We start from the raw sequence: 21,679 nt of genomic DNA on the forward strand, positions 1-21,679 counted from the left end.
CCCTTTCATAATTTTATATACAGGTGTGTATCGCTTAACATCCATTCAGACAACATCCCATCGCATATACGTCCATAGTCCCAATCGGAGAATGTGACGTAGCAGACGTGACCAATCTCGTGTATCGCGCGTCTCTTGAGTGTAGTAGCGTTATCTCTGTTTGATTTTCTTTCGAAAATATTACTGTAAAGTGCATCATGGCTTCCAAACGCAACGGAACAACTCTGTTTTAGGTTTGTTAAGTATATAATATGGTGTTCACACAATGTACAAATCACATAACGTCTGATTTCACAGAACGTATCGTGGACGTTAAGCGATACGTACCTGTATTTCCATAAGATCGCCTATCACTCTTCTGAAGAGGGATCTACACACCATTGTTATAGCCAGTTTACTATCTGTACACAGTGTTCCACATCTCCACAGTCACATTACTTTTTACACTACATTTTCTGTAGAAATAACACTGTATCTTTTGGCAGCACACGATTTATAACTGAACAAACATTATGGAAGATTTGAATCTGAAACTATAAGCTGAAAGGGCATTCTAGGAACAAGATGTTACAGAACAGTAGCGTTCTAGTGCACATTATTCTATTTTGCACTAATATTAACAGAGCTGAATTTTTGACTCTTTGAAAACCATTACTAACCTGTGAAACAACGTTTGTGAAAGCTGGTCGCAACATCTGCACACTTATGATCCCACGAATGATCTGGGAGGCTGAAAACATCATGGAGCCGCTCAGAAATCCGAGCAGAAGAACAGTTTTCAGAAAGGGAAGCAGAGAAACTGGGAAGGAAAAGATGGAGAAAATCTGCAGATGCTGGAAGTCCAAGCAACACACACACAAAGTGCTGGCGGAACTCAGTAGGCCAGGCAGCATCTACGGAAAAAAGCACAGTCGATGTTTCGGGCCGAGACCCTTCAGCGGGACTGGAGAAAAAAAATAAAGGATGGAATCCATTCAGTAACTGGGAAATAAGTTAAGTCCGAGGGTAAGTACTGACAAAACTACTCAAGGTAATCAAAAACGTCAGCTGAGCAGAAATAAAGTACCGGTAAGAGTTCCAAAATTGAGGCAGGCATCACACTAATCTGTTAGTCATTTCCTACTATAAATACAAACTCAAGAAAGGCTTGGGAACTATTTCACTTTGAACTTTGAACTAGAAAGGCTTGGGAACTATTTCACATCACTCACTATCCAGACACTTTAGACAGGTTGATCAAAGTTCAAAGAAAAATTACAATCCAAGTATATGTCACCATATACAAAGCTGAGAATCATTTTCTTACAGGCATTCACAGTAAATACAAGAAATACAGTATTATCAAAGAAGGACCACACCCAACAGGGCAAACATCCAATATGCAAAAGTCAACAAGCAGCCAATACAAAATGAAAGAAAGGATTCCTTGTGACAATACACGGCCAGGTGGTGAAATGCAAAAAAAAAATCAAAAATACATAATAAAAGACCAACAAGCTCAAGATAATAAATGCAGAAACGATCCAAAACATTACTGGATCCTGCAGCAGTTCAACTCAATCTGATTACTTACACAAATACAATCAAGTGACAAACAGCATTCACCAAAACTTGCTTTAAAATACAAGCTCATAAAGGAAACCATACATTACTATAAATACAAGCCTGTCCAACCTTAGAATCAGTCCTGCAAATTATATTACGATTGATCCATTACTACAGATAGGACAAACCATAGTAACGGTCTGGATATAATATTACAGGATAAACAACCAAGACCAACATACTTCATAGATATAGCCATTCCAAACACACACTACATAATCACTAAGTGGAAAACAGCAGAAATATGCTGAATTAAAAGACGAAATTGAAAAATTAATGAACTTGAGCAGGACATACATTGTCTCAATAGTAACATCTACAACTGGTATCATCCCAAAGTCACTGCACAATAGCATTATATAATTAGACCTGCTCAGCAATATTTATGTAAATCTGCAGAAAGCCACAATACTAAACACTACTACAATAGTCTGAAAGTTCCGGCAATTGAGAAATGAGTGTGCTTGGCTATGGCCATACCTCAGGTTTTACTAGTTTGAGCTGTGAAAAAAATAATAATAATAATGAATAAATATGCAAAAAATATGAAGGACATGAGATGAAGAGTTCTTGAAAGTGGGTGCATAGGTTTTGGAAACAGTTCAGTTGATAGGGCAAGTGAAGTTATGCCCTCTGGTTCAAGAGCCTAATAACTGTTCCTGAATCTGGTTGTGTGGGGCCTGAGGCTCCTTGTACTTTCTTCCTGATGGCAGCAGTGAGGAGAGAGCATGTGGTGGGTCTTTCATGATGCATGCTGGTTTCCTGCGACAACACTCCATGCGGATGTGCTCAACGGAGGGGAGGCTTTACCTGCAATGGACCAGGCCGTACCCATTACTTCTTGCAAGCTTCTCCATTCAAAGGCATTCATGTTTCCATACCAGGCTGCAAAGCATTCAGTCAATATACTCTCCACCACACATCTATAGAAGTTTGTCAGTATTTTAGATGACATGGCGAATCTTCGCAAACTTCTAACAAAGGCACTGCTGTGCTTTCTTCATAATGGCACTTAACGTACTAGACCCAGACCAGATCCTTTGAAATACTAACACTGAGGAATTTAAAGTTGCTGACCCTCCCTACCTCCAATGCCCCAGTGTGGACTGACTTCTGGGCCTCTGGTTTCCTCCTCCTGAAGGCATCAATCACTTCCTTGATCTTGCTGACATAGAGAGAGGGGTTGTTGTTATGACACCACTCAGCTAAATTTTCATTCTCCTTCCACCACCTTTGATACAGCCCACAACACTGATGTCATCAGCTAGCTTGTATATGGGTGGGCTTGATTTAGCCTCACAGCCGTAGGTGTAAGGTGAGAAGAGCAGGGGCATGAGCACACATCCCTGTGGGAATCCTGTGCTGATGGAGATTGTGGAGACGTTTTTGCCAATCCAAACTGACTGGGGTCTGCAAGTGAGGAAATTCAGGATCCAATTGTACAAGGGGGTATTGAGGCCCAAGTCTTGGAATTTACTGATTAGTTTTGAGGGGATGATGGTACTAAATGCTGAGCTGTAATCGATAAAGTGCATCCTGATGTATGGATCTTTGCTATCCAGATGTTCCAGGGTTGTGGGAAGAGCCAATGTGGTGGCATCTGCTTAGACCTGTTGCTTCAGTAAGCAAAGTAGAGTGGATCCAAGTCACTACTCAGATAAGAGCTGACATGCTTCAAAGCCAGCCTCTCAAAACACTTCAGCAGTGTGGATGTAGGTACAACTGGGTGACAGTCATTGAGGCAGGTTACCACGCGCTTCCTGTATGTGATTGAATCATACCTCTCAATGGCATGACTGAAGCCTGCTCGAAGCAGGTGGGTACCACACATTGCCAGAGCGAGAGGTTAAAGATAACCATGAATACACCAGCCAGTTGGTCAGCTCAGGTCTTCAGTACTCAGCCAGGTACCCAATCCAGACCGGATGCTTTTCTAGGATTCACTGTCTTGAAGGCAGCCCACACGTCATCTTCAGACACTGAGGCTAAAGGATCATTGGGACACATGGGGGTGCGAGATGGTTCCTCCCTGTTCTGGTGGTCAAAGCGAGCACTGAGTTCATCTGGAAGCGAAGCACTGCTGTCCCCCATGTCGCAAGGCTTAACTTTGCAGGAGGTTATGGCATTCAAACTCTGCTACGTCTGTCAAGCAGCTCTCATTGATCCCAGTCATCCGGAATCTCCACTGCACCCGTGAGGTGGCTTTCTGGAGATCATACCTGCACCTTCTGTAGCACTCTTGATTTCCAGACTTGAATACCTCTGATCTGGCCCTCAGCAAATTCTGCATTTCATGGTTCATCCAGGGCTTCTGATTAGGGAAAGCCCTGATCGATTTCGTGGGGTCACACTCACCTACAGCCATTTTCATAAAGTCTGTAATGGCACTGGGGTAGTCATTCAGGTCCTCAGATGAGATCCTGAACATGGCCCAGTCAAAGCAATCAAGGCAATCCTGTAATCATTCCTCTGCCTCCCATGGCCACCTCTTATTTGTCTTTAAAGAGCAAACACGAGGAAATCTACAGATGCTGGAAATGTTAGTCCTGACAAAGGGTCTCGGCCCAAAACGTTGACAGTGCTTCTCCTTATAGATGCTGCCTGGCCTGCTGTGTTCCACCAGCATTTTGTGTGTGTTGTTCTTATTTGTCTTGATCTCTGGAGCCTTGCTTTTTAGGCTCTGTATGTATACTGGCACCAAGAGTACAGCCAAATGGTCCGATTTGCCGAAATGCAACCTCAGGAAGGACTGATAGGCAATCCTTATCATAGTGTAGCAGTGGTCTAGTGTTTTTGGGACCTCTGGTGCAACAGGTTACGTGCTGGTGATAATTGGGCAGGGTTTTCTTCAAACAGGCCTAGTTAAACTTGCCGGCTATAATTTCACAAATGCTTGTTCTGGGAAAAGCAGTATTATCATAATTAGTAAGCAGAAAGGAAAACAAAAGTCTGTTCAAATGGGGGCCAAGTAGGAACTGCAGCCATGTTTACAAGGGAAAGGATGCCCTGCAATCTGATCAAACTGCAGATAACACAGCAACACAATACACTGGAAATCATTTGCAAATCAAAATTGAAAGTATATAAAGGAAATGTCAAGGAAGAGCAAAAAAAATGGGAAAGAAAGGAACAAAACATTCATACCTTGGAAGATGACAGAGTTCAAGTACACAGCAAAGGCTGAACATTTATTTATGTGAAATGACAGGACGTAGCAATTCCCAGAGAAATGAAACCCACCCTATCAACCATGTGTTATAAAGTGAGAAGCAGCCCCATAGCCACTGACACCAGGACAAACCTTTATGAAGAAGCAAAATAAGATTAAGTTGCTCAGCTAGTAACAGAAACCTCAATGGAGGAAACCTGAAGTAAAATGTCTTCAAATAAGACGTGGACAAATTCCGCAGCTTGGACTGACTCAAATTAGAGCAACACAAGAAGGTGAAGTTAACTGCATTTCCTGTATCATGGATGTGAATAGAACTGCCTTCTAGGGTAGAAGCTGCAAGGAACTAGAGGTAAAATCAGATGAAATGGATAGCACAAAGATTGAAACCAACATGACAACTGACCTGACCTGACAAGACAAAAAGCTGACCTGTTTAAACATCTCAATAATGTTTTATTAAAATGATGGCTGCCTTAAGGATTTGGGAGGTTAATAAAGCCGATTCTGACATGGCTATTTACTCTGTGATCAAATAACAATCAAGTTGAAGAGCAAACTCAGAAAATGGGAAAAAGGTTGAAGTAGATGGGTGTTAAGACAAAGGTCTCTACAACTGTATAAATGGATGGACGTTACGGAAGAGGATTGGTGTGTTTATGGGAAGTATTGAAATACACAACAAAAAGAAATCACGGCTCAGATGCCATCCATGACAAATAATGTAAACATCTGCACTTTTCCTATTCATCGCGAGGATGAAAGACTTGACCAGCACAATTACACCCAGGTTCACAAAAAGGACATCTCATTACCTGAACAATCATTTTAAATGATGCTGCTGAAAGTGAGATAATAACACAATAAAAAAGATGATTATCAACATTAAAATCTTCAAGAAAATTACAGAATTACTTTTCCTTTTAATGTAAGAAGAGATGCTACATCATTGTAAGAATAAATAGGAATTAATAACCACTACATCATGTTCAAGTACCCTATATTCCACATACAAATCCAACATTTTACTTCTCAGCAGTAAGGCACAGACTTAAGTCTCAGACAATAATTTTAAAAACAAGTTTTGGGAACAACAAGACGCAACACTTAGTAAAAGTGTAAGCCTGTGCTAGTTTTGTAGTAATACATCTGGACTGAAAACTTTTACAGGCTATGAAGTCAGTTAAGTAGAAATGTACAGTCGGCCCTCCTTATAGATAGATAGATAGATAGATAGATAGATACTTTATTCATCCCCATGGGGAAATTCAACATTTTTTCCAATGTCCCATACACTTGTTGTAGCAAAAACTCATTACATACAATACTTAACTCAGTCATAATATGATATGCATCTAAATCACTAACTCAAAAAGCATTAATAATAGCTTTTAAAAAAAAGTTCTTAAGTCCTGGCAGTTGAATTGTAAAGCCTAATGGCATTGGGGAGTATTGACCTCTTCATCCTGTCTGAGGAGCATTGCATCGACAGTAACCTGTCGCTGAAACTGCTTCTCTGTCTCTGGATGGTGCTATGTAGAGGATGTTCAGGGTTTTCCATAATTGACCGTAGCCTTCTCAGCGCCCTTCGCTCAGCTACCGATGTTAAACTCTCCAGTACTTTGCCCACGACAGAGCCCGCCTTCCTTATCAGCTTATTAAGACGTGAGGCGTCCTTCTTCTTAATGCTTCCTCCCCAACACGCCACCACAAAGAAGAGGGCGCTCTCAACAACTGACCTATAGAACATCTTCAGCATCTCACTGCAGATGCGGATTCCGTATTCGCAGATTCAACCAACCGCGGATCGGGAAAACCCAGTAGTTTTCTCTCCAGCACTCGTTGCTTGAGCATATACAGACTATTTTTTCTTGTCATTATTCCCTAAATAATACAATATAACAACTATTTACATAGCATTTACATGTATTAGGTATTATAAGTAATCCAGAAATGACTTTAAAGTACAGGCAGTCCCCGGGTTATGAATGAGTTCTGTTCCTGAGTCCGTCTTTAAGTCGGATTTGAAGTCGGGACAGGTACATCCGGTATTATTTAGCGTCAGTTAGTCAAACGTTTTTCTTAGTATATAGTACATATTTTACCTTTCTATGCATATAAAACACTTAAGAAACATACGTATTTCAATAATTTAACCACTGCGTTGCTTAGTAATAATTGTAGCTTTCATCGGGGCAGGGCCTTTCACATTCTCCATTAAAATTGTTCCGATCGTTGACCGACTGTAGCCTAACGCTTTTCCAATGACCGATGGCGTTTCACCTCTTTCCGATCGCTTTATTACTTCCACCTTATTTTCAATCGTGATCGTGAACAGAAACACTGCGGATTCAGATTAACAGGTCCCAATGCCCACCGCACGGAGACATGTTAAATAAAGTCCGGGGTTCCGCTGGGTCCGAAAGACCATGTTAAATAAGGGATTTGAGCATCCGTGAATTTTGGTATCCACGGGGGAGTTCCGGAAATAATCCCCCGCAGATAAGGAGGGCCAACTGTATTGCAAATAATCATCTACCCACACTAGTATTCAACCAGAAAACAACATTCACAGGTTCAGAAATCATGATATTCACAGCATTTCAAATGCAGCAGGGTCTGGGCTGAGGGGTGGCAACCTCACATCACACCATTGCCAGGCAACGACAGATTTCAACAAGAGATAATGCAACTATCGCCCCCGACATTCAATAGTATTACCATTGCTGAATCTCCCAATATCGACACCCTGGGAGTGATCATTGATCAGAAAGTGAATTGGAGTAGCCATACTTAAGGTGGCTACGAAAGCAAGTCAGAGGCTAAGATTCCTGTGGCAAGTAACTCAACTAAACCCCCACCTGCCCCCGTAAAGCTTCTTTACCATCTACAAGGCTCGAGCCAGGAATGATATGGAATACTCATCACATGCCGAGATGAGTGCAGCTTCTACAACAGTCAATAAGCGATACACCATGCGGACAGAGAAGCCATAAATAGGCATCCCATCCACAACTATTCAGTCACCACACCATCCATGCACAGTTTGCATTATCTACAGCAACTCACCAAGACTCCTTGGACGCACCTTCCTAACCCTCCGCATCCACCAGCTGGAAGGACAAGGGCAACAGAAACATGGAACCACCACCACCTGGAAGTTGCCCTCCAAGCCCACATCCATTGGGCTGGAAGTCCAATGAATTAAAGAATGCCACACACTTCTAAGACACATAATACCTCCCCTTTAGAACTTTACTGTGGATTGCTTGGATCTAAGTGGTCCAACACTTGGAGCTTCAAGTTCCTGGGCATCAGCATCTCAGATGATCTACCGTGGGCTTAATACATTGATGGGATCATGAAGAAGGCACACCAGCAGCTATACTTCATCTGGTATGTCGCCGAAGACCCCTGGAATTTTCTAGAGATGAACCTTCTGACTGGTTGCTTCACCACCTGATACAAGGGCTCCAATGCGCAGGTTCAGAAGAGGCTGTAGAGGGTTTCAGACTCAGCCAGCCACATCACAGGTACAAGCCTCAGAAAGGCAGCATCCATCAGTAAGGATGCAGGCACCCTCACCAACTGGGACCTATTCTCTTCCCATTACGACTATCCGGGAGCTGGTACAGGAGTCTGAAGATACACATGCAATCCTGCCCTCAATCGTGAAACATGAAAATTACCTCACTATTCCTTTTTGGGACTGTTTTATTCCTTTCTTTGATTTGCAGTTTTTTTTTTAAAAAAAGCCTTGTACAGTATTGCTGCCACAAAGCAGAAGAATTCATGACGTGTCAGCGATAATAAACCTGATACTGCCACCTAGCTTGGATGACCCATGTTGATCCTGACCTCAGCTGCTGTCCATTACACATTCTCCTTCTGACAAGTTTGGTTTCCCCTGGGTGTTGAAATTTCCTCCCACATTTCAGTGACGTATTAGAAGGTGAAGTGGCTACTGCCAATCACCCCTAGAGAAAGGAGCATACAGTGAAGTTCATGAGCAAGTAGGAGTTAAACTGAAAAGTGGCATTATGGGGCTGGTGGGGAATGCTCAGAGCTGGCATTCAATTGACCCTGTGTCATCTCATAATGAAAAATTAAATATATGACATCTACACATTCACTTCTCCAGATAGGACTAACTTGTCCAAGTCAGTAACATTCCCACATCCAGAAAAGCAATGGAATACTTCCAGCCACATTTCTCAAAGCAGCTGGAATTCAGCTTGCTCGGACAAGTTGAAGGTAATACATCCAAGCCAAAATTGATCACAAGCTCAAATCTGAGTAAATGCACATGCCACGATGATGAATATAGCCCAGGCCAATCCATACTGACGCCCAGGAGTCACTCCAGTATAGAAAAAACATGCCAATGCAATTCACAAGTTAATGATAATATGCATGAACTTCTCATCCAAGAGAAATGTTTGGAGTTTTGGTCAATGCCACAAGTTATTTTTAAAGCAGTTTTGACAAAAGGGAGATAAACAAGCAAAAGAGGTTCATTGAAGAGAAAACTAGACAGAAAGCAGAAAAACATAGGGACAAGGTGTGGGAGGTGATCATGAGCTTGAAGACGAGGACATCAGAAAGCCCAAGAAAGGTCAACAAGACCACAAGGAATTTTAAAGAAGATCGCAAGAATTTCAAATTTCATATTTAAAAAGTCCAGCTTAAAAGCACAAAAGCACTCTTTATTGAAGAGGACTAATGGGAACATCTCAAAATATTCCCTAAAAACATCAATCGAGAAAGTGGTTTTCTGTTTGCTCTTGAATGGAAAATCCTACAAAGTCCTACCTGATAGATATCTAGAAGATTACAAGACTAGCAGGAAGGAGTTTAAGAAAGAAATTAGGAAAGCAAGAAGGGGTCATGAGAAGGCCTTGGCGAGCAGGATTAAGAAAAACCCCCAAGGCATTCTACAGGTTAGTGAAGAGCAAGAGGATAAGATATGAGAGAATAGGACCAATCAAGTGTGACAGTGGAAAAGTGTGTATGGAACTGGAGGATATAGCAAAGGTGCTTAATGAATACTTTCCTTCAATATTCACTATGGGAAAATATCTTAGCAATTTTAGGGATGAATTACAGCAGATTGAAAAGCTTGAGCATATAGACATTAAGAAAGAGGATGAGCTGGAGTTTTTGGAAAGCATCAAGTTTGATAAGTCTGAGATGTACCCCAGGCTACTGTGGAAGGTGAGGCAGGAGATTGCTGAGCCTCTGGTGATGATCTTTGCATCATCAATGGGGATGGGAGAGGTTCTGGAGGATTGGAGGGTTGTAGATGTTACTCCCTTTCTTGAAAAAGGGAGTAGAAATAGCCCAGGAAATTATAGACCAGTGAGTCTTAATTGGTAAATTGATGGAAAAGATCCTGAGAGGCAGGATTTATGAATATTTGGAGAGGCATAATATGATTAGGAATAGTCAGCATGGCTTTGTCAAAGGCAGGTCATGCCTTATGAGACTGATTAAATTTTTTGAGAATGTGACTAAACACGTTGATGAAGGTAGAGCAGTAGGTATAGTGTATATGGATTTCAGTAAGGCATTTGATAAGGTACCCCATGCAAGGCTTATTGAGACATGGGATCCAAGGGGACCTTGCTTTGTGGATCCAGAATAGGCTTGCCCACAGAAGGCAAAGTGTGGCTGTAGATGGGTCATATTCTGCATGGAGGTCAGTGATCAGTGGTGTGCTCAGGGATTTGCTCTGGGACCCGTAACTTTGCTGATGACACAAAGGTTGGGGGTATTGTGTATAGTGTGGAGGGCTGTCAGAGGTTACAGCGGAACATCGATAGGATGCAAAACTGGGCAGAGAAGTGACAGATGGAGTTCAACACACTTAAGTGTGAGGTGGTTCATTTTGGTAGGTCAAATATGAAAGCAGAATATAGTATTAATGGCAAAACTCTTGGCAGTGTGGAGGATCAGAGAGATCTTGGGGTCCGAGTCCATAGGACGCTCAAAGCAGCTGTTGACTCAGTGGTTAAGAAGGTTTACCGTGTATTGGCCTTCATCAATGTAGGTACTGTATTTAGGAGCCGAGAGGTAATGTTGCAGCTATATAGGAACCTTGGTCAGACCCCACTTGGGAGTACTGTGCTCAGTTCTGGTTACCTCACTACAGGAAGGATGTGGAAACCATAGAGAGGGTGCAGAGGAGATTTACAAGGATGTTGCCTGGATTGGGGTTGAGTGAGAATAGGCTGAGTGAACTTGGCCTTTCCTCCTTGGAGCAGTGGAGGATGAGAGGTGACCTGACAGAGGTGTATAAGATGATGAGAGGCTTTGATCGTGTGGACATTCAGAGGCTTTTTCCCAGGGCTGAAATGGCTAATACGAGAGGGCAGAATCTTAAGGTGCTTGGAAGTAGGTACAGAGGAAATGTCAGGGGTAAGGTTTTTTAAAAATACACAGAGAGTGGTGAGTGCATGGAATGTGCTGCCGACGACAGTGGTGGAGGCGGATACAATAGGGTCTTTTAAGAGACTCCTGGACAGGTACCTGGAGCTTAGAAAAATAGAGGGCTATAGGTAACCCGAGGTAATTTCTGAAGTAAGTACATGTTCGGCACAGCATTGTGGGCTGAAGGGCCTGTATTGTGTTGTAAGTTTTCTATGTTTTGTAGAAAGTAATGGATACAGTCCAATCCATCATAGATAAAGCCCTCCCTGAAACCTCATACCCACATGGTGATCGCACAGACATTCTGTACAAGATGTGAAAGGAGGATACGACTAATGGACAACCCCTACCTCCTGTCATGTCTGTGGCTCCCTCATTAAAGAGGATTATGAAAGCAGAGATGACAAAAAAAAAAATCAGGTAGTACTTCATCCTCAATCCCAAGAGACTGCATATTATCAGCATTAATATACAGTTTATACCATCTTAGTTTGTACAATGCTCCCAAATGCTGGCAGTATTCTACTTTTTAATTAATTTAACATCTTGTGGGAAGTCTTATAGCACCCATTCAAAATATTATTTTTTAAAATATGTTTTTTGCTCTCATGTTGCCTCATTTTCTTTCATAATTGAAGAGTTATTGCATCTTCTGTTAATTTCTACCTTGTGAAGCCATTTGGCGAGGTGCTAACACCTCCGGAGTCATGTCCATTCTGTACACTCAACGGAAATTGTTCCTGACAACCCAATAGCTTTACAAAAATGACAATGCACAAATCAGGAGTGTGCTGGAATAACCTACACTTGCCTGGACAATAACTCAAGATACTTGACATTATCCAAGACAATACAGTCCATTTAGTTGGCCCCTCATAATACACCATAAATAATTATTCCTCAACCAGCAGCAGCTGGTGAAACACTGTTACAGTTCAGGGCAAAGCTCGAAGTTCAACTCTGCACTGTGTGGAATGTGTGGGTTTTCCCTGGGTGCTCCCATTTTTTCCAACATTCCAAAAGACGTTACCAGGTAGGTAACTGATCATTGTAAATAGTCCCATGATTAGGTTAACATTAATTGGGTTGTTAGCGGTCGCTGGGGTGGTGTGCCCCAAAGGGTCAGATAGCCCTATTCAACGCTGTATCGCTAAATAAATAAACAACAACCAAAACTGCACTGCAGTTATTCTCTGGGTAATTCTGACAACCATCTTTCACAGCAACAGGGGTACGTACTGTAAATATCAGCTCCTGCAGTCTTCATTATCACTGGGTCTAAGTCCTGGAACTCCCCAGCCAACAGAGCATGGGAGTACCTTCACCAGAAAGATGCATCATCCTCACCTTCTCAGGGGCAATTTGCCATGTTTAACAAACACTGGCAGTGCCAGCCGCAGATATGAAAAATGCAATAACAAAAAAGCAGTCAGGATAACACCATACTTGGCCAGTAAATATCACAGTGATTTTTAATTTGTGCTGAAGCAACTATATCTCTGCACACATCTGTCTGATTTAAATTTTGAATGCAATCCAGCACAGCTACATGCAATATCATGAACACTGGATTAGAACAGGCTTTCTAGTCAAACCAATTTTTGTCCAATTGCATTCGCCATTGAATCTCAGAATCACCTGGAAATCCAAGTCCCATTTAAGCAAGCTTCCCTGCATCCCAATGATAATCCATGAAACTCATCCAGGATACTGTGCATTGTTTCTCTCTTTCACTGACCATTTTGCCCATCCCACATGCTCCATTCTAGTCATCATTTAAGTAATCCTTTTCCAATTTCATAACTCTAACCTTGACACCACCATCTGCCCCAACAGTCCCTCCGCTCCCTGGCAAGATGTTCTGCACTCCACTGAACAACTTCAGCATAGTTTTGTTCACTTAGGGAGCTCTCCTGGTGGTAAAACAAGATTTCATGAATTGGACATTGAAAAACTTCACCTCTTTTGCAAGCATCTCGGGGCACACAGATTAATACCTTGCATCTCAGATGTTTAACATTATTCAGGTCTACATTGCTGATGACATCTTTTCTGGTCACCAATATAGACAATTCATGCATGCACTGAGGGTATACACCAAACCAGCAGCCTACTGAACCCAGAGCAGTGCAGTAAATCAGCAAGGAAGCCTTGAATGAAGTTCTTAACCAAAGTCATATTCAATTTCAAAGGCATAACCTGAACAACTGATAATTTATCAAGTCAAAATAAATGAATTATTATCTTAACTTCAAACCCAGCTTAAGAATTCTGGTCATAGATGGAAAAAAAAGTTAGAAACTAACACATGCAAAGCTAATTAGATCTAAGTACTGCAAAGTTCCTATCATCCTGTGTCACAGGCTTATACATCGTACAGCTCTTACGGTATCTCGAGATTCAAATTCGTTATTTATTCTCTCTCAGACAATTCAAAGTCAAGGAAAACTCTGGGGAAAAGTGGAGGCCTCAGAAAACAAAATGTATAAATAGAAACAGTCGCTAAAAAGGTTAAGAAGCTGTAATACATACACATCAGCCCAGTGTAGTCATTGCAAGTTAAACAATGAACGAGTTTGCCTCACTGCAAAGCTTTATATGATTATTTCTTACCTTAGCCACCCAGCTGAACAATGGTGACATTCCACAAGTTTAGAGCTACCAGACTCATAAAGTGAAGCAGCATAGATCTTTATTTACACTGGACGGAGAAGACGTGAGAAGCTGGCTGTCCTCTCAAACTTAAATCAAACTCAAAGTGCTACAACTCAAGAAGCAGTTTGTACAGATCCCAGCTTTCCTTAAGCATGAGGTCATCATCCCATTTCCCCACCCATGCCTTTCACAATCAGTTTTCGCAGCCTTTGAAACTGCGCTCTGTAAAGAGACTGTGTTTAGGCTGTTAGAGAATACTCCCGCCCACATCGAACAGAGAAGCACTCTGCTTATTAGTCAGGAAGCCTGAGAAATGTGGAACTTCTTGCTTGGCAGTCTTTTGGAAATACACAACAGTAGATGCAATTCAGAGGTCTGCTAGTGGATCATGCTGCACTTTTAAATTGTGCTGCTAGTCATACACCTGATAAATCAATATCCAAAATATCTGCAGGCCCCAAGAAAAAGTAATTAAATCTTCAGATCTGCCACAGAAGAACCTTTATAGTGACAGAACATGGACGAGAAACACGAAGTATGACAATGGAATTTAAAGAAGCACTGCATCCAAATTAAAAATATTGAAAATACACATCTTTTCAGAGTTCAAGTTTATTACCTCACACAGAGTACACTTTGCCTCTCAGACTCAAAAGTACTAGAATTTAAGGACATACAAGATCTTACCATCTAGTGAGCCCTGATCTATACGGTAAGGAAACACTGAAAAAGTAGACATAGGTCATTTGGTCTTCCACCATTCCATACAATCATGCTGATTCTTCATCTCAATGCCAAATGCCTGCACCCTTCCCAAACTGGTTGACGCCAGTTTCTAGAAATCTACCTATTTCTTAATTGTAATCAGCAACTTTGCCTCCACTCCCTTTTATAATGAAAAACTCCACAGACACACTAGCTCCCATGTTGAGAAATTTCTAGTCACCCAAGCTCTAAGTGCCAGAGTTTGCGACTCCTAAACATAGTTTAGGACCAACCAACGTAGGAGGAACATTCTCCCTATGTCCAACCAGTCGAGCCCTGGCAGGATTTTGTACGTTTCGATGAGATAGAACAGTTCAGCACAGTATGGGCCCCATCAGTCTACAATGTTGTGCAAACCTGAATAAAACTACTCCATCATCAACCTAGCCCTTCTCTCCAACTCAGCCCAAAACCCACCATTCTTCTTGCATCCATGTGCTTATCTAACAGTCTCTTAAATGCCCCCGTGGTACCAGCCTCTACCAACACCCCCTAGCAGTACATTTGAAGGCCTACTACGCTCTATGCAGAGAAACCTACCTGACATATCCCCTAAATTCTTGCTCACCTCAAATGGCTATCATCTGGTATTCACCACTGCCCTCCTGGGAAAAAAGATGCTGGATGTCCATTCTAGCTATGCCTCTCATAACCTTATATTCCCCTATCAAGCTGCCTCACAAACTTCTTCGCTCCAAAGAGAAAAGCCCCAGGTCACACAACCTTTCCTCATAAAACGTTTTTCTAGACCAGACAGCATTCTGGTAAATCTCCTCTTCAACCGCTTTAAAGTTTCTACATCCTTCTTGTAACGAGGTGATCAGAACCGAATACAACACTCTAAATGTGGTCTGACCACAATTTTATACAGCTGTAAGTTGAGGCTCTTGAGCTTAACCTCCTTACTAATGAAGGCCAGCTCACATCCACATTCTTACCCATCCTATCAACTTGTGAGGGATCAATGGAGTCTGACATCAACATTCGTCTGTTCCTCCTGACTGCTAAGAATCCTGCCAGTAACCTTCTTCCCTTTGAACTCCCTTTGAACAAGGTCAACCCAGTCTCTCCTTATATTACAGTCCAGACTTTCCACTATGACAAGTTATCCCTTTCTTACCTTAGGAGTCCAACATTGTATCCTATACTCCAGATGTGACCTCAACAAGCCCTTGTGTAACTGTAGTATAACATTTTTGCTTATATATGCAAAACCTCTTGCTTTGAAGTCTGGCATTTTATCAGTCATTTCCTTAATAAGGAAGAAGATATTGGAGGCTCATGACTCCTACCACCAGATTCAGGAGCCTTCAACCACCAGGCTCTTGAACCATAGGGGAAAGATAACTTGAGTCAGCTTCACTTGTCCCATCATTGAACAGTTCCCACAACTTATGGACTCACTTTCAAAGACTTTTCATCTCAGCTTCTCGATATTTTTTCCTTATTTATTCATTATTATTTCTTATTTTCTTTTCTTTTGTATTTGCACAGTTTGTTGTCTTTTGCACACTGGTTATCCGCCCTGTTGGCGCTGTCTTTCATTGATTCTATTATGGTTATTGGATTTGTTGAGTAAGCCTAAAGAAAATGAATCTCAGGGTTGTATATGGTGACATACATGTATTTTGATAATAGATTTACTTTGTATAGGTAACAAATCAGTTATATTCCCTTTATCCTCTCCCATGCATTGTCTGTTATTGAAAGCTAACTCGTGTTCTCTTTTTCAATCTTTTTATTAATATCAAAATAATGAATATACATAGTATTGTTACACAATTGTTGAGATTACATTGTTAATAGATAACATATATAGTTATATATTCAGTTAATACAAAGGTAATAAACCTCCCAAAAATGTTCAAAATACAAATGTAGAGTTCACAAAAGAAAGGATTAACATATCCAAAAAGGCAATAAAGAAAAAAAACCAAAAAAAACCCCAAAAAAGAACTAAACTAACCAATACTAACCTAACAGAAAAAAAAAGGAAAAGAACATGGCTGTTTATAGCATCAAAAAAAAAAGGACCATTAGCGTCATCCGCTCCGAACCTCCCAACATATATTAACACCGAAAAAATAGGTTGGAAAGAGTTCAAATCACATCATATGAAAGTGTTGAACAAAAGGTCTCCCAGTCTGATCAAATTTAATAGAAGGGTCATATATAACGCTTCTGATTTTTTCTAAGCTTAAATATAACATAATTTGAGAGAACCAATGAAGAGGTCTTAGATGTTAATGATATTCTCTTTCCGCAATGCTGTCTGATCTGGTGAGCATTTCCAACTTTTTCTGGTTTCATTTTTTACATTCCCATGCCATGGAAAATGAGAGTCCATGAACAAGGTTGGGGTTAGTTATGAGGTCCACCACTGCATTTCCAAGTTTCAACAGTCTCACCAAAAGATGGTCGCGTTCCTGCCAGGCACACCTAATACAAATTGTTTCAGTAAAACCCCTGCTTGCATCACTCACTCTTAAGAAATCAGGTGGTCTGTAAGGTTAAGATATCCATTTGATTAGGGCTTGCAGCAAGATATGTTTATTCAGTTTATTAACATTCATTTCAAATTGATTTCAGGGTCAGATAACAGATTTGAAAGCCTCTGGTTTGTTCCTTAAGGAGGTGTAAGTGATGTTCTTGAGTCTATCATGCCTTATGAGAATAGGTTGAGTAAACTCAGCCTTTTCTCCTTGGAGCGATGGAGGATGAGAGGTGACCTGATAGAGGTGTACAAGATAATGAGAGGCATTGATCGTGTGGATAGTCAGAGGCTTTTTCCCAGGGCTGAAATGGCTAGCACGAGAGGGCATAGTTTTAAGGTGCTTGGAAGTAGGTACAGAGGAGATGGCGGAGAAGTTGTTGCTGTGTTTTTTTATGCAGAGTGGTGAGTGTGTGGAATGGGCTGCTGGCGGCCCGCGGTGGTGGAGGTGGAAACGATAGGATCTTTTAAGAGACTCCATGGAGCTTAGAAAAATCGAGGGCTGTGGGCAAACCTAGGTAGTTCTAAGGCAAGGACATGTTCAGCACAGCTTTGTGGGCCGAAGGGCCTGTATTGTGCTGTAGGTTTTCTATGTTTCTATCAGTGACAGAAGCAAATCAAGTCAGATAGTTTGATGGAAAAAAATGACAGAAAAACATCTCATCTCTCTTCCAATCAAATTGGGTCCTGTTTCTTACATTCCTTTTATACTTACCTGGTCCACTGAGATAACACTCTGTAATATCTTTAAAAAAAGTGAATTAAAAATATATTGGGTTATTAATATTTTGCAAGTAACATCCAATAAGCCTGGACAAACTGCTAATCTGGCATTTCAACGTCTGTTTGGGATAATTTAAGATTTACACTGGTAAAGGATATATTGGAGTGGTTGAGTGGGAGGCTGATGTTGTGTGGAGGACTTTTCAGAAATTGGGAAGGTTTCAGGATCCTAGTACCCAATACTAGGACAAGGTTTGTGATTCTTATTACTAGTCTGTGACTCACAGAAAAAAAAACATGATTTTTGGTTAAATTCAGGATTAGGCTCAGTTGAACTAACTGCAGCTGTTCAGTCTAGCAACATTCACTTATGAAAATGGATCAGTAACTTGTGATATCCAGGAAAGTATCTCTATCACTTGCCATGGGTAAGAGATGGCAGTGCACTAGAACTGATCACTTTACTGGGGGGGTGGGGGGGATGACATTGTTTCATTGTCAGCAAATGTACGGCCTAATCATCAAGGCAATCAATCTGTTATAATTTAGTCAAAGAGTGTTTTATTACATAGTATTCCAGGAACGTTATATTCCCAGTATATTCAGTTCAGACTGAATCTGCTTCTATAGACATCGCAAGCCTGTGACCTTGATTATTATTACATATTTGTACAATGAATTCTCTTCTTGCTCAGCGGAATGGCATCCCACTGGAGAATCAGAATTATCGAGTAAATCTATTACAGTAAGCATATATATGTATATTAAATAGATTAGTATAGTAAAAACACAAACAATATATATTTTTTTTAAAAAGTGAGGTAGTGATCATGGGTTCAACGTCCTTTTAGGAATCATGTGGCAGAGTGAAAGCGGCTGTTCCTGAATCATTTGAGCATGTGGCTTCAAGCTTCTGTATCTCCTTCCTAACGGTAACAATGAGAACAGGGCACGTCCTGGGTGACAGGGGTCCTTAATAATGGACGCCGCATTTCTGAGGCACCACTCCGAAGATTGCAATTAGGTAAGAGAGCAGTGGAGGCAAGATGATGCCTGCCCCTCACAGCTTCAGATCTGTGCGGTGGAACGTGCTCATGCACCTTTCCTTTTAAGGTGGCTGTCCTTTGTACATTAACTACCACACGGATCAGGCAGAGTGAGTTCTTGGCCCAATGTCAAGAAGGTCTAAACCATTAGAGTAGGCTCTACTGCATGAACACAGTGTGCACACACACATCAATAGACACGTACTGTACATTTGCACACACTCAGTATGTACAGATGCATTCTGACCTCACATAATCTTGTCAACAACTTTTCCTCCATTTCTCTCTTTCACTGTTAATCTCCCTTGAGTCACTCCCTCATTTTGCCTCCCTACCACCCCTTCCCTAACTGCCTCTTTCAGTCCACCATCTTTGTCAATGTCCTATCTTTTCAATTACCTCCTTCGCCCTTCTCTTCCCTCTCACTGGATCTGACCAATCAATAGTTGATATTCCAGATGTCTAGAGCTCAGTAGCTCTGGGATTGTATTAGAAGGAATGGGATCTTTTGCATCGAGGTACCAGGATCAATAACTTGGTAACCTAATTGTGATGGGAGAATTTTTATTGACCCTAGCAGGAATAAGAACAGGAAAGTAAGGAGCAGCTAAAAGCAGGAGTCTTACTCAGGCAAGAGATCCAATTTTCACAGGTGCATGATGGGTTCTGGAACAACAGCAGCCATGGGAGGACCAGAGCGCGATGGAGTTACATCAGAGAAGTATCTAAGATATGAATTTTGACACTAAACAGATGTTTATGGGCAAAAGTAAACAATGCGATGTATTAGAATTACAGGCTCCCTGTATTAGATTTAGAGATTTTGTAACACTGAATAAAATACAATAATGAATGATGTTCTGCCTTACGTAATGAGTAGGTAAATAGCCTTTCTTACTTTACAAAATGTGAGCAAAGAGCAAAACTATAGGGCAAATATTTGCGATCGGAGTTAAGTAGATGCTTAGCAGCTCCGGGAATCTAAGAAGAATTCACTATTTAAGGATTGCAGCTGTGGTGATTGCAATGGACTGCTGCAGTGACTGGGGGTCTCGTAACTCTTCCTGATGAAGGGACTTGGTCTGAAACATCAACTGTTTATTTCCTCCATAAATGTTGCCTGACCTACTGAGCTCTTACAGTATTAGTATGTTTTGCTCAAGCTTTTCAGCATCTCCTGGCTAACAGGCCACAAGGGTTCTCACTGAACAACAGAGAGTCCTGGTTAGAAAAATGGGAAGTCAGGAAAGTGTCTCGTGGCTCTCTGCAGATGCAGTACTGCTTTTAATGGAAAGGTAAGACAGAATAAGAAAGGGAGACATTTCCCTTCATCTAATTTTAATTGCCCCCATCCCAACCCAAATAATTTTATATATTTCAATTCAAACATTGAGGTTTTCCCTCAGATCTTGTGTTTGATGATGTTATGACTACATTTTTGTTTGCTGCATTAATGTGGTATCCAATGACACTGTGTGGAATCTGATATCCATGAAGCAATTGTTAATTTACATTTTTGAAAACGTACTGTCCATTTGGCTTTGATGCAAGTTGTATCAAATGATATTTACTACATATGTACTTTGTTAATAAATTTATTGACTTGGAATTTGTTTTTATTTAAAGGGAACCTTTTTGTATTTATGTGTATTTTGTCAGCGATTTTTCTTGTGGCAGGGATGAGATAAAGTTCTGATGGGAAGGAAATGAGACAAGTGGTTAGACTAAAGCCATTTTCAGGTTTTCGCAGTGTAATTATTGGTTCAAGGAACAAAATAATTTGCCCCGACCAGCAAATAGTGTAAGAAGATTGAATTAAAGACAGTATAGAAGCTGAAAGCTTTGCCGTGTGGTGAAAGAAGCACAGCCTGGTGTTTTCAAGATTCAAGATTGGTTAATGTCATTTCCAGTACGCAAGTGTAAAGGAAAACACAATAATTGTTACTCCAAATCTGATACAGCACAAAAAGCACAATAAGATAAAGAACACAATTTTAAAAAAACAATAGATACATTATTAGGGTGTATTCTGGAGTTATGGCATATAGCAACCAACCTCCAAATCTGAATAAGGATTGTAGATTAAATTTCAAATGCAGCTCGGAACAGGAAACATCAAATGGACTTGAGATGTCTGTGTATGCATGAATGTAAACAACATCCAACTGCACGAAGACGACTCAGAGACAAAAGTAATTAGCACTCATTATAGGTGTGTTGGTGGGAAGATCGAGGCGTAATGAAAAATTGCATAAAACTGAAAGGAAGCATTATGAGGGCAATGTAACTATGGAAATTGTCCTGTTGCCTTTGTTCTTTAACATATAAAAATATGCTGTAACGTTGGGTCTCTCTCTCTCTCTCTCCCTCTCTCCCTCTCCCTCTCCGGACTCCAAAGGTTGCCAGCATGTGTGTCCCCAATAAAGACTTTTATGATTTGTATCTACCAGCTGTGTCTCTCTGATGACTTTGTTCACAGTATAAGATAGCTAAATGCAGAAAAAAGATTGCAATAGATTTTTTCCAGTATAAAAAGTGACGCTAGATACAGGAGTGTCTGTACACAAGGTGTCCCTGATTGGAAATAATAATGCAGTGCTGCTGGGGTGGGTTTGTGGGTGGGTTGATCATCTTCCTGTTTGGGGAAGGTTACCGTCTGAGTCCAGTGGTCCTGGCATGGATGTTACACACCCTCCTCCTTGATGGGAGTGGGACAACCAGTCCATGAGAAAGGTGGGTGGGATCTTTCATAATACTGATAACTTTTTTTCCAGCATCTATCTGTATACATGACTT

The 21,679-nt window shown here is 41.0% G+C and overlaps 1 protein-coding gene across 6 annotated transcripts in view; it reads right to left on the reverse strand.

Annotated features, from left to right (window-relative positions):
- The window catches only part of LOC140737958 (TBC1 domain family member 1-like), a 245,980-nt gene that overhangs the window by 141,906 nt on the left and 82,395 nt on the right, over positions 1–21,679 (reverse strand). Inside the window, exon 1 of one of the 6 annotated variants that reach the window (XM_073064850.1) lies at positions 13,817–13,957. The exons of the other annotated variants lie outside the window; for them this stretch is intronic. Coding sequence (XP_072920951.1) covers positions 13,817–13,846 — 30 coding nt within the window. The 5' untranslated portion in view covers positions 13,847–13,957. Of the gene's footprint in view, positions 1–13,816; positions 13,958–21,679 lie in introns of those variants that run through there. 6 annotated transcript variants of the gene reach the window in all.

The sequence above is a fragment of the Hemitrygon akajei genome, chromosome 13 (assembly GCF_048418815.1).
Source record: "Hemitrygon akajei chromosome 13, sHemAka1.3, whole genome shotgun sequence".
Classification (NCBI taxonomy): domain Eukaryota; kingdom Metazoa; phylum Chordata; class Chondrichthyes; order Myliobatiformes; family Dasyatidae; genus Hemitrygon; species Hemitrygon akajei.